This window comes from Cavia porcellus, unplaced genomic scaffold (genome assembly GCF_034190915.1).
Source record: "Cavia porcellus strain 051 isolate PalLab524CR breed Dunkin Hartley unplaced genomic scaffold, mCavPor4.1 scaffold_1, whole genome shotgun sequence".
NCBI classification, from domain to species: domain Eukaryota; kingdom Metazoa; phylum Chordata; class Mammalia; order Rodentia; family Caviidae; genus Cavia; species Cavia porcellus.
The window spans coordinates 82,176,418-82,189,333 of record NW_026947484.1 but is presented as its reverse complement, the minus strand read 5'-3'; the positions used below and the strand labels follow the sequence as shown (position 1 = coordinate 82,189,333).

The following is a 12,916-nucleotide window of genomic DNA, read 5'->3' as shown; positions in this document are numbered from 1 at the left end:
ACACCCACTTAAGTGATATTTATGGGAAATCCAGAGCATTTATTAGAGATTTTATGATATAAAGAAATTCTTTGTGATTTTTTTAACATGTGACAACGGTGTTGTGGTAATTTTTTTGAAAGTCCCCATTTCTTACATACACTTTGAAATATTGATGTAAAAATACTTCGCTTTAAAAGAACTTAAGTTAGTGAACAATAAAAAATTTCTTAACTTTGCCCATTCTGTATAGCTGTATTTACCCATGTTTCCTAGTTCATTCTGTATAATACACATCATATTAGAACTCACTTATTTTTGCTAAGCAGTAGTAGAACTGAACAGCTTCAAAGAGCTGAAACAGGGAGACTGTTTCCCATACTTCGTTTGTTTAAATGATATAGGAAATACAGCCCTGGGCAACACATTCTATGATTCACTTCAATTTCAGAAGATCCTAATTAAATGATTCTTCACAATAAAAATGACTTCTGGACTTCTTTTAAGGCTCCTGCACAGAGCAGTGGTGGTAAACCTATGGCACATAGGTCACAGCAGACTGAAAACTCTAAAAGGTTCGCCATCACAGTCACAGACACTGAAAGATCACTATATTAAGGGCTACTCATAAACACTGGAATCACCACCATAATTAAATCTACCATATTTCACAGAACCTGTTTTCGAATTTAACCCCATGTAGGAAAACCAGTGGGTCTAGTATGCCACATATGTAAGGGTGACAACCTACGCAGCACAGACCATTAAGCTTATGGTGGAGACTACCAGAGCTAAACGGTACACATGACTACAACCAAGTAGATATTCAGTAAATGTTGGCCAAATACATAGTCAGTCAGCTTTGAATCTAGAGTTTACTGTGTTCTTTCAAAATTTACATAGTCAGTAGAATTAAACATTTTAAAAAACCCTCAAACTGAAGATGGAATTTTTCCTTTGTGGGTAAGATCTTCATTTCAGTTCTCATTACCAAAATCAGAGTCAAAATGCTTGAATCAAGACATACGATAAAAGCTTCAGGAAGGTGATTCTTAAAAATCTATAACATAAACCATAAAATTATACAAAAGTAAAGCAAAATGAACATTTTCTGATCATAAAATATTTATTAAGGTATACTTTAAGGAATATAGTGAATATAAAATTTAGGATCACAATATGAAGCAATTTCAATCCTCTCAAAAGTCAGAACATCCCTCAATACTCTGCAGATATAAAATCACTGGTGAAACTCACTAAAAAGCAGTTTGACTAATACAGAAGTGGCATGAACATTTACAACTAAAGCATCTGAATACCTCTTTTAACTGCAAAACCACACCACATTACACTAATGCAGCAAGAATGCATTCATATTGTTTTCATTAGTCATTAGTAGTCAACTTGCATAAAACACCAGAAGAAAAGCACAATGGAGCTCACAAAATGGGCTAAAAAATGAACCTGTCCTTGCAAAACATACTGTAATGGAAGAGACATTTTAAAAAGTATTATGCAAACTACAGAAGCTGCATTCATTCCAAGAATCTCAAGTATCATCTCCTTTTTCATAAAAATCAAATTACAAGAACCAGGCACAACTAATATTTGGGAGGCAGTGTGTAGCTAAAATCTCATTTAACTATTCAATGATTTTTAAAATCCCCATAAATCTCTTCTGTCCTGAGGTAGTTGCAAAATAAATCATAACTTGAATATCAACTAGAGCTGAGGCTTTGACTTATTAAAACTAGTTGTTACTGACAGAACTACCTTTCAATAGTTAAGACAGTTGAAAAATGGGCCTCTTACTACACACACAAGATGATGGCTATGTGGGAAAGAGGAGGAGCTGCTCCAGAATGTGAGAGATGTGGTCCACGTTGCTTTCACCCTCCCTACCCACTTTAGGTTCTTTATTGTCCAATAAGCCACCAGGAACTACACAGAAGTAGACTGATCATCGTCCTTTGCTGTATCCAGGGAAGAAAAGGTCAAGTAGAGTCTGTAGAATCTCATTAGGAATCATGATGTAATTCTGGCCAAGATCATGTCGGCAAGCAGGGCAGGAAAAAACTTGGGCCTTAAAAGAGCGTTGCAAGCAATCCTAAAGGTTAAAAAAAAGGAGAAAAACTATACACAGAACAAATAATTTCAAAGGATCAACTCTGGAAAAGAAATCAGTAACTTATACTTTTAAAGATCAGTAAGAGTAATGTATAAGAGTAATGTACAGCTTTAAAGGCGTGAATATCCATTATACCGTCTATAGTCAAAGTCTATACATAATTCTGCCCCTGACAAATAATGTGAGACGTCAGGTAAATGATGTAACTATTTTGTGATGCAATTTCCTCATCTAGTAAAATGAAGTAGAGAGTATGTATGGTTCCTAGCCTCATCATTTAGGCTAGACTTTAATCCTAGCTGTTTACTAATACAGCTGGAAAGAAAAAAATTCAGGATTCTATTCCTTAGAAATAAGGTACATACTTATCAAATCACTTAACAGATAATCCATCTTTTAAAATATATTTAGTTGTACTAAATAGAGAATTAACTGTTCTCAGGCACAAAACACATATATAGAATTGTTTCCATTTTTAAAAGTAAACCAGTTTCTGAAGTTAGATCAGCACATAAAACCACCACTTTTGAGAGCAAGTTTTCAAGCCTGGCTTGACTAAAATTTTCCTTCTATACCACACTAATAACATAATAATGAATCATATAAGCATCCTGCCAGGAAGAATGTTTTAGATTTTTTTATCAATTGCATGAAACTAATACATAAAACTTAACTATTCTCCTTCATGAAAAAAAGATTTTTCATATGCTAAAAACAGGTGTACAGCTTAATATGCCTTGAAGTCTGCCAAGGAAAATGGGAGGGGAATTCTACTTACTTTACAGACATTGTGGAAGCACTCTGTTGTCACAGGTTGATAAACTAGCTCCTGACAGCAAACACACATGAAAGACTGTTCCAATTTTTTCAGAAAGTTCTAAAATAGTACCCAAGAGGAAAGAAAACAATGTTACCAGTTCATAATGTACAAAGAAACTCTAAAAGATCAAAAAATTAACTTCTGTTTAATGTATTTAATATTAAATAAAAAGATTTCAACCATTTACACCAAGCAAACTTGACAGAGCGAAGAAAATTCACCAAAGTCCTCTCTAAATCTCACATTCCAGGAATAACTATTTTTCACACACACGAAACATTGGGGCTGGCGTTATAGCTCAGGATTACAGGGATTGTCTAACATGTAGCAGGCTCTAGGCTGAATTTCCAGCACAGCATAAACAAAGCAATACAACACTGATAACTTAAAAAGGTTATTACATACTCAACTTTCCCTAAGCACCACCGCATTCATTATTGTTTTGGGCTCTTTGCTATTCCAGTATATTAATGTTATCCATTAAACATTTCATTGATATAAAACAAAATGTATTCTGAAACATAAAAAAAACAAAAAACAAAAGAATCAAGTGTGGTGGTGCATGCCTGTAATCTTGGCAATTCTGAAGGCTGCAGCAAGAGGATTCCTGCAAGTTCAAGGCCACCTTGGACTACATAGTGAGTTCAAAGCCAGCCTGAACTAAATAAATCAACCTATTTATTTCCTATGATTTTCTGCGATATTTTGCCTTAATCCTCCAAAATCTTGTATTTTCTTGGTGCTAGTATTTAAAGTGGTAAAAAATTATAAAAACTACAGTTACCTAAAGAAATCATTTTCAAATAGATCTCTTATGCTATATCTTTAAAAGCCATTACCAGTCCATGCCCTGGTTACTCATGCCTTTTGAACTAGAAAAAATGGTAGTTTTAAAAAGTTAAAAAGCTATCCCTTTAGTTATTTTTGGTAGTGACAGAATATATTTTATTTTTCGTTAATAGAAAAGTAAATTTAAAGGCCTATTTTGTTGTTTGGGCTCTTTGCTATTGTTGTCTTTTTTGTTTGTTACTTTTTCTAGTAATCTGTTTTGTTTTTCCCTCTAATGCAGAAAGAATAGGTATACATGTAGAGGCTCACACATGACTAAAATGTCTCCTAAATAGTTTATGAGAACCAGTTACATTATGTGTGATGAAATGAACAGCTACTTTGAAGAAAAACAGATATCATGGTATTCATTGCTGATTGCGTATCAGGCTGTGAAATCCAGTAATACTTCTTTGTTGAACGTGGGTTTAGTCCGTTTTGTAGAGATGTTATGGCAGCCATTGTTAATTTTCATATTGTCTGGTTCTGAAGGCCTGTAATGCCTTCATTACTCTGTTCTGATCAGTTTTTATACTATTTTGTTTTGTATGAATTCGTTGAGTGTGAAGATACAACCATTTAGAAGAAAACAAGAGACATTATGGTAGCCACTGTAGATCTCCTGTTGTATTGCTTTGAAATTTGTGTCACTTACATTGTTTTCTCCTGATCTGCTTTGTTCTATTTTGTTTAGTTTTACTTTTTCAAAGTAAAAAAAAAAGAAAACTTATAAAAATTCAAGTAAAAAAGAAATACTCTATTTCTTTTTTCTTTTTTTTTTTTTTTTTGTTTTTTGTCTTTTTCTTTTTTATCGGTTTCAGGAATCGAACTCATGACTGCCTGCTTGCAAGGCAGGCGCTTATGCTGCTGAGCTAAATCCCCAGCCCCAGAAATACTCTATTTCAAAACATGCTCTGATACTCTTAAGGTAAGGTAGCAGACGTGTAATCCTAGAACTCTAGGATTGCTAAGGCAGAAGGATACCAAGTTCAAGTTCAACCTAGGGATGTAACTCACTGTGAAGGCCCTAGAGATTCAATCCTCAGTGATAGCAAAAACACACATCTGCACAGAGGTGTTAAAAACTCAAACTTTATACCAGGTACCCTTTTGCTAAAAAAATACTCTGTTAACAACCTAGTACTTATAGCTTTGCGGTGTCTATTTTTGAATAGGTATATGTAATACTGGAAGTTTTAATTCCTGTGGTATGCTATGTACTCATATACACAGTAGTAATAAAAATTAAAATCCCTAATCTCATAAAAAAATTTCCATAGAACAGACAAAAAATAAATTTCAGATAGTAATAAATGAGGGGAGAAAAGTTAATGGATTCAACTCAGCTATTTTAAAGAAGGAGAGCTGGTGAAGATCTCTGGGGAGTGTACTATTTGCGTCTCAAAGGATATGAAAGAATGAGCCTCATCAAGGCAAAGAGTAGATTCTGGTCAGAAAGATAGTATGTGTATAAAATCCTGGGGAGATGGCTGCTTAGTACAGAATATGGTAGTCAAATCAGTCAGAGGACAAGCAGTTAGTGAGGTGAGCAGCCCATCCTATCAGGGTCTTAGGAATTATGAATGTATACACATTCATTTATTTAAAAGTAATCATTGGCTAATACCTGTCTGTTTTGTTTTCTCTTTTGCTTTTGTAGCACTAAAGATCCATCCCAAGGGCATTGCACCATTGAGCTACATACCCTCTGTGCCTTTTTGAGACGAAGTCTCACTATGTTGCCCAACTGCTCTTAAATTTTCTAACCACCTATTCAGTCTATGGCCATACCACCCTGAACAGATGCAATTTCATCTGTTCAGCCCCTTGGATAGTTAGAAGTGCACATGCACCACTACCACACCTGCACCCCCCAAATCTAAAGATCTAAAAATAAATCTAAAAGCATTTAAGGCTGCTTACTCCAATAATTTCTGAAAGATGGTGGCACTGAACAAAAGGATCAAGTTTTGACTGACTTTAAAAAATCATACTTCATAGAAAATTTTCCATCACTTGTTACTATTAAAACACTAAATAAACTTTTACATACTGGTCCTTCCACAAGCGATGCAAGAACTTCATCCCATAGTTTCTGATTCTGACAGTCTTCTCTAATTAGATGTTGTTGCTGAGGAGTAAGCTGGAAAGCCTCGACTGCTTCTGCTGAATCGGGTGCTTTGATCACTTTGGAGGCAGTTGGACACTCTTCTAGATTTAGTTTTAAAATGTCAATACTTCATCTTAGAAACACCATAATAAGTTACTAAACTGATACTAAAAGACTTAGCAGGAAGATAACCACGTGAAACAGCTTCTATTTGTCCTGGAGTTTAGGATACTATACTTCTTGCTAAGGTTCTGACATTATTAAAATACACAAAAAGACCCATCACCCACCTCCAAAACAAGAAAACCTTTTACTTTTTTTTTTTTTTTTTTGTCTTTTTCCTTTTTATCGGTACCAGGGATGGAACTCACGACTGCCTGGCTTGCAAGGCAGGCACTTATGCCGCTGAGCTAAACCTCCAGCCCCTACTTTTAATTTCTTACGAATCTTCAACTTTATTGTAAGATTTTTCTGTATGAAAACATATGCTTATGAGAATATGCACTCTGCATTCATTACCTACCATCTGAAGCTGGCCTTTTTGTAGCTTCACTAGCCTGCTTCTTTGACTGTCCTTTAGTCTTCTTCCCTTCCTTATCTGAAGGGTAACCTGCTGGATACTAATAGGAGGGGAGAAAAAGGACAACAGATTTATGCTTCATAGAAAAGGAAAGTTCTAGATCCTACTGAAAAATTTTAAAGAGGGGAAGTAGGAGTCTATTTTCCCCAAATTGAAAGAATTTTCATAAAGGATGAACACCTTCAAGGAAAAGGATTCCGAAGACGTATTAATATTTCAAATTCACTGTACAGCCATGTAGCTTTGACTTCTAAAATATTCCACTTTATAATATAATATAACATATATAAATTTCAGACCTAAAAAAAGAAATCTTCATGACCTATACTAGGCAGCCTGAAAAATTAAAAATGCAGAATCTAGATATCAAAGAGAAGATCAATAAAGGACCACAAAAATGGTAATGAAATAGGTAAATCAATCTAAGGCAAAAAATCAAGGGCAAAATTTCTCATCTAAAACTGGAGGTTGAGAAAAAGGGGATTTTAGAAAATCTAAGTGACTAAACTTCTAAATGTCCTACTTCTTAACGGTTCAGTTTTAAGGAATACCTATTACACCTACGTCATTGTTTTTATGTTATTGAGATGGGGTCCTGCTATGTGATATGGGCTGGCCATCCATGTTTGATTTTCCTGTCGATTAGCACCATGAGTAGTTTAGATTACAGGCATGCACCAACAAACCCAGCTAACCTATGTTTTAACGGCTACCTTGGGGGGGGGGGCTAGTGTGATTAATACTTATCTTTAAAGTTCTGTGTTTTTGGCCTCATGGTATTAATTCATCATAGTAGATGGATTCACAATTTCAAATCAAACTCGTCTAATGCTCTGAACACAAGGACTTGACAAAGTTTTTGTATTTACTTATAAAAATATTATTTTAGTAGTTGATGAATCTTGGTTAAACAACAATTCTGTGAGTTAAAAACAAACAAAGAAACAAACAAACTTCCACTAAAAGACACACACTCACCTGCCTGGGAGAGCAGACACTTGCCCACAGTTCATACAATGTGAGCACAGCCAGGGGAAACGACAAAGCTGACAGTCTTTACAAGAAGCACACATGGCAAATTATGAAGAATGAACTCAAACCATGCTCTAAAGTCAGTGGCAGAGAAAAAGTTCTGGATATACAGGCAGTAAAGGGGGAATGCAGTCATATCAAGGCATACAAAACCAACAAAGTCTTCTATGGATTAACAGCTGAGCATGAGCAAAGGAAGAAAAAAGCAAACCACTAAAAGTGATAGCAGGGCAAGGAAGCAGCTTTGGGGGGTGGGAGGAGACAAGGTGTGAGAAAAAGTGAGAAGGGTAGGAAACAGACCAGTTTCATCAGCCATTTTCTCCCTCTTCCCCTTCCACAGACATTCCCTCTATGCCCTTTAGGGTAGATGTCTCTTTTCAAGGTCCCCAAAACCTAAATTGTGTTAAGTTCTATTCCCTCGCACCTCAAGACCCTTCCTTACTGACTCAGAAATTTTCTACTTTTCATTGACAAGTCCAGCACTTTGTAACCACAATGTGTGATCCTACAGGAGTTGGATCCTTAGGATGTTATCTGCTTCCTCTTCTTTCTCACACCTTTGAGTTGATTGATCAACTGCTCTGAGTTATATAGTGTTAAGGCACATATTAGACATCTATATTTTTATGAATTTATGAGTATCTTAGACAACATATCCTAACCTGTAAACGTAGACATAATCTCCTTGATCGCTCTATTCCTTCTGAGGTCCAAGGTGCAGGTTCAACATCATCTCTTCTTAAAAGGTAGCGCCAAACTAAGAATCCATGACTGGACGAAATCTCTGGCCAGTATTTCACCACCTACAGCATAATATTTCAGTAGCACATTGAAATATAAAGTTTAGATTTATTCATAATGAATTCACAATAGAGGCTTAAATAAGCTTGTCAGAATTAACTTCAGAAGGTACTGTAGGTACAGTAAATAAGTCAAGAATATGGATTAAAATATAGTTTTGACAGTGTGTTCTATTCAGATAAGTCCCATTACTACAGTAACAAAACTGTGTTCATTAACGTAATTTTGCATATCATTTAGATAAGAATGGTGGCAACTGATGTTTTTTGGGTTTTTTTTGGTGCCAGGGATAGAACTCATTTTTTTTAAGCGAAGGATAATAATCTATTTTTCATATATGTTCTGCTTTAAAAATCACTAAAAGGATTCTGAAAAGACACAAATCAAGATCTATAATAGGCACATTATTTAAGTGGTTTGATCATTGATAATCTACACTTTAAAAAACCTTAATTCAATATAACTTTGCCCTTAGGAACTTAGCTTTTTTTTTTTTTTTTCTTTTTTTAATGACTGAAGTATAGAAGTTAAGGGTACTCTTTGTGTATTGGCTATGTTTCATTTCTGAAACCAACTGGAAATATTTTACTTTGTATTGAAACAAAAATGGAAGTGGAAATACAAGTAAGATGGCCTCCTTCTTCTTCTAGCCCACCCACCAGTACCCTAAGATGACCCTGTCTTGAAAGCCCAGGAAGAATGACTAACGAGATGTCATGCCAGATAGAGCACCTTATAAATGCCATCATATCTGTTGCCTTCTTCAGGAGCATATTTGCTGATCTTCCTCCCTTTAAAACTGCGTATCACTCTGACTGGCTTACCAGCTCTCCAATTCCGAGACTCTGCTCCAATTTTATCATCCAATGGAGCATCACAGTTTAGGGCCAATGCCCTAAAAAAATAAAACAAAGTCTTTATACCAAGTAATCTTTCTTTGAGTATATAATCGAGTCATTAGCTCAATTAAAAGGAGAATTATGCCTTACCTGATGGTTAAGAGTCTATGATTCTTTCCATATTATTCCAGATAATAGGATTATGCTTTCCCCCACCAGCAGAGAAGACAAATCAGTTTTCTGATGTCATCCCCAAGCCAGGGGATTGGTTCTCAGATAGCCTGTAGGGTTCTTCTGAAAGTAATAACATCTGTGCCACGTATAATAGAAAACAACTAAAAATACATGGAATGCTCTTTAAATAACGGTTGTTGAGGGAAGGGAGAAGGTTGGAAAACTACAGCAAGTGATTGTTTTAGGGACTGTTTTTGATAAGGAGGGGTAGTAAATTGCTGGAATGATGTAGAAAGAAATTCAGAAAAATAAATGTGTCAAAAGTTACAAAAGACCTTTCAAGGTCTGCTTTCCACATTCCAGACAATAGAGACTTCTAAATTTTGAGAACAAGTGCAATATAAGAATATTCTTTAAAATTCTCCACTAAAAGGTAAATTTAAGTAAGACTCAAGCATCAAAATGCTTGTGCTAAATCATGACAGTACTTTTTGGCTGCTTAGGATTATTATCATTACTGATGCTAGAGATAAGGAGTAACACCAATTTGGAAGAAGCATCTGACTTAAGTGTATATACACTCAGTTGTAATTCAATCAGTGAGCTTACTGATGTTAGAAGATTTTTGGCGGGAAACTTAGTCCTAACTAAAATACTCTGATCTATGAAAAAAAAAAAAAATCAGTGTCTTCCTCTAAGATACCCATGTCCTAACATAAGAAAGAATAATACACTGAAAATGTGTACGGTTTAAAAAAATAAAAGTACACTCAATCTGGCGAAATTGAGTATATAAAGTAGTTTTCCAGGATATACTTATTTTATGCAGGCTGAAATTTAAATGCAGAGCTTAATTCTATGACTAACCTATTGAAAAGGAATGTCTTGTCTATAGTTATCTTTTGAAGTAAATGCACTTATTTTGGTTTTTTTTGTTTTTAAAATTAATTTTTATAGCTGCAGTCAAGGAGTAAAGTTCTTACCAAGTTATCTTTTGATCTAAAAAAGGAGCTAATTTAAAACTCTGGAAGGTATAAGATAATATATCCATCAACTCTAGGGCTAGTGTATCTTAGTTATGGACTATCTACCAAGATACACATACGTCATCTTAGAGAACCAGTAAAAGTAGTATCTTCATGTTATTGAGTGAACATGCTTTCAATTTTATGGGTACTTTCAGTCATAATTACTGTAACTACTAACTAGAAATGTCCACTCACTTCTAGCTTCAGACACATATTCATTCTATTCAAGGATTTGAAGAGTCTACAAGGATAAAGCCAGGCAAAGCAGCAACAAAGTTGTTGCATTACTCTATAGCTCAATCAATCAGTTGCCTCTAAGTGCCCTAATAAAGGATAGCCAGGTTACCTTGTTGCCCTCTTCAGTTTCTTAAAGTGAAAGATCTGGGAAGAAACAGGAATAAACTCAGAAGCAAGAAGGTGTCCAACTTTTTCTCAGGAGAGAAACTAAAGTGAATTTCACCATACACACATTGGGGGAAATTTATATGGTGGGAAAGAGAAGTAAGGGCCTTTTACCTCAGCCTTCATGTTCATGAGACACAGGTATCTTTGCCCTAGAGATCTTACAATCATAAGGCATATTTATAGCTAACTATACAATCAGCTGAATGTTTAAGTCTGTATGAGAAGACATCCCTAATTGTTTTCAATTAATATTTCATTGTCACAGCTCTCCTCCTTACAGCAAACATTCACAATGATCATTAATTATTTTGTAGAGACTGAAACAGTATGTCCAAAAGCTTGTAATCTACCATGAATACTGTAAATCAGTAATTATGAAGAAGTTTCCATCAGGCAAAATAGTTTATGAACAGAAAAATACAAATTTCAGATCGGACAATTTTAATGTCCCTTTGCAAATTCAAGATACAATTTCATTAACAAAAATACATCGAACTATTTCTAACTTCTTTTAAGATCATTCATTCTAAAGAGCTGCGTCCTTGACATAAAAAGAATGTGTAGAGACTGGGCTCCTGTCTCAGGAATGTTTTCACCAGCAAATCTGACCTGTCTCCTCTGCTGGTTCAGTAAAATAATCCTACTGTCAGAAATAATATACAAGACATAAAAACATATTCTATGTAATTTGGTATGCAATAAAGTCTTAAAATCGTATTCTTTAGTTCACACGGTAATCACAAATTAAAAGGATGCTACTTGAAACCGAGTGACTTAGACACAAAGGAAATAATATTTTACTCAATTAATACACAAGATATTCTTCATGATATAAAAGTATTTAACCATGTGCTTGTTTCATATGGTTAAAAATTTTAATGTGGCAAATTAAACTGCGGTTTTCCTGTTAGTCTGGATTAAGTGCAATTAATAGCATACATTTACAATAAAATATTTTGAAATTACTGTTTTGTATTCGGTATACACAAAGACTGTATATTATAATTCTAATAGTTTGATGTCATTAATAATTGTACACAAATAAAGCTCAGCAAAAGGTGGCTGTTTTGTAATGCTGGAAGGATTTAGTTCAAAAACATCACTTTGTATCTAAATAAAATTTCCCTTTAATAGCATTTAGATGTTAAAAAATTCAAAAAGTATCTTAAATGTAGATATGATTAAATTATCTTATATTTTCTCATGCACATGTGGCTTACAATCAGCCCTATTTCCTATTAATGAGTCTCTAAGAATTACACCACTTAGTCTCTATTAAAAGATGATCTACATGGAGAAGAGCATCACAATGTTGACTTATAAGGGTAGTAAACAAGCCACCTTATCCTGAATTTCACTTACATTATATAGGTTTCTTTTAAAAGTGACATGTTCAAATGGATAGCATGTGTATTAAGAAATTCTAGGAATTGTGGCATTAAAAAAAAGCACCAAAGGAATAGGATCCTTAAAATTCTATAATAAAGGATTAAAATGTCATCTTTAACTCCTAATTTGAGATTCTCCTTTGCAATCTTGCGAGTTATAATCCTAAAATAAAACTTTAATATGGCATTTAAATTTTAAAGTCTTTTTACAAAAGTACCTGTTCATGTTTGTTAATGTTTGATCAGCTGATGGTGCACCAATTCTTTTATTACCAGCAAGATTTTTACCGCCACTTCCAGTATACGTAAATTCATCACCTCGGTCCTACAGAAAAAATGTTTTTACAGTAAGATACCTAGACCCAAGTATGACTTTCCAATTCTTCTTTCACAGTAAAAACACTCAGCTAGGATATTATGAACTGACATTTTTTCTCACACTATCTACCAAAATCAGACAAAATTAGTGTAATCTTGTATAGTAGCCCTGCAAGTTATATCACCAGACTTAAAGTTTCCTTAAAAATTCTGGTTTCTGTCATCTCCACACATGTTGAGTCACATGCTATACATGCAGCCAATCTTTATCATTTTATAGATAAGATTTTAGGGACTGTATCTTACGTACTTTAATTCAAGAGTAACTAAAATAAACACACCATTGCCATAACGCTATTTTTAATTTTTTTAAAAAAAATTTTTAGACTAGGTCTCATCATAGTCTAGGGTGGCCTCAACATTGCAGCAATCTTCCTGCCTAGTACTGGGATTACAGGTGCGGACCACCATTCCCAGGTGATGGTG

The 12,916-nt window shown here is 34.5% G+C and overlaps 1 protein-coding gene across 4 annotated transcripts in view; it reads right to left on the bottom strand.

Annotated features, from left to right (window-relative positions):
• Positions 1 to 1,086: 1,086 nt before the first annotated feature.
• Positions 1,087 to 12,916, bottom strand: part of Uhrf2 (ubiquitin like with PHD and ring finger domains 2) — a 76,863-nt gene continuing 65,033 nt past the window's right edge. For 2 of the 4 annotated variants that reach the window (XM_003472174.5, XM_063250954.1), the window contains 7 exons: positions 12,331 to 12,437; positions 9,011 to 9,173; positions 8,140 to 8,280; positions 6,389 to 6,485; positions 5,809 to 5,966; positions 2,886 to 2,984; positions 1,087 to 2,086 (listed from right to left, as the gene is read on the bottom strand). In XM_003472174.5, the coding sequence (XP_003472222.1) occupies positions 1,940 to 2,086; positions 2,886 to 2,984; positions 5,809 to 5,966; positions 6,389 to 6,485; positions 8,140 to 8,280; positions 9,011 to 9,173; positions 12,331 to 12,437 (912 nt within the window). In that variant the 3' untranslated portion in view covers positions 1,087 to 1,939. The remainder of the gene's footprint in view (positions 2,087 to 2,885; positions 2,985 to 5,808; positions 5,967 to 6,388; positions 6,486 to 8,139; positions 8,281 to 9,010; positions 9,174 to 12,330; positions 12,438 to 12,916) is intronic. The other 2 variants (XM_063250947.1, XM_005004713.4) reach the window with 2 other exon arrangements.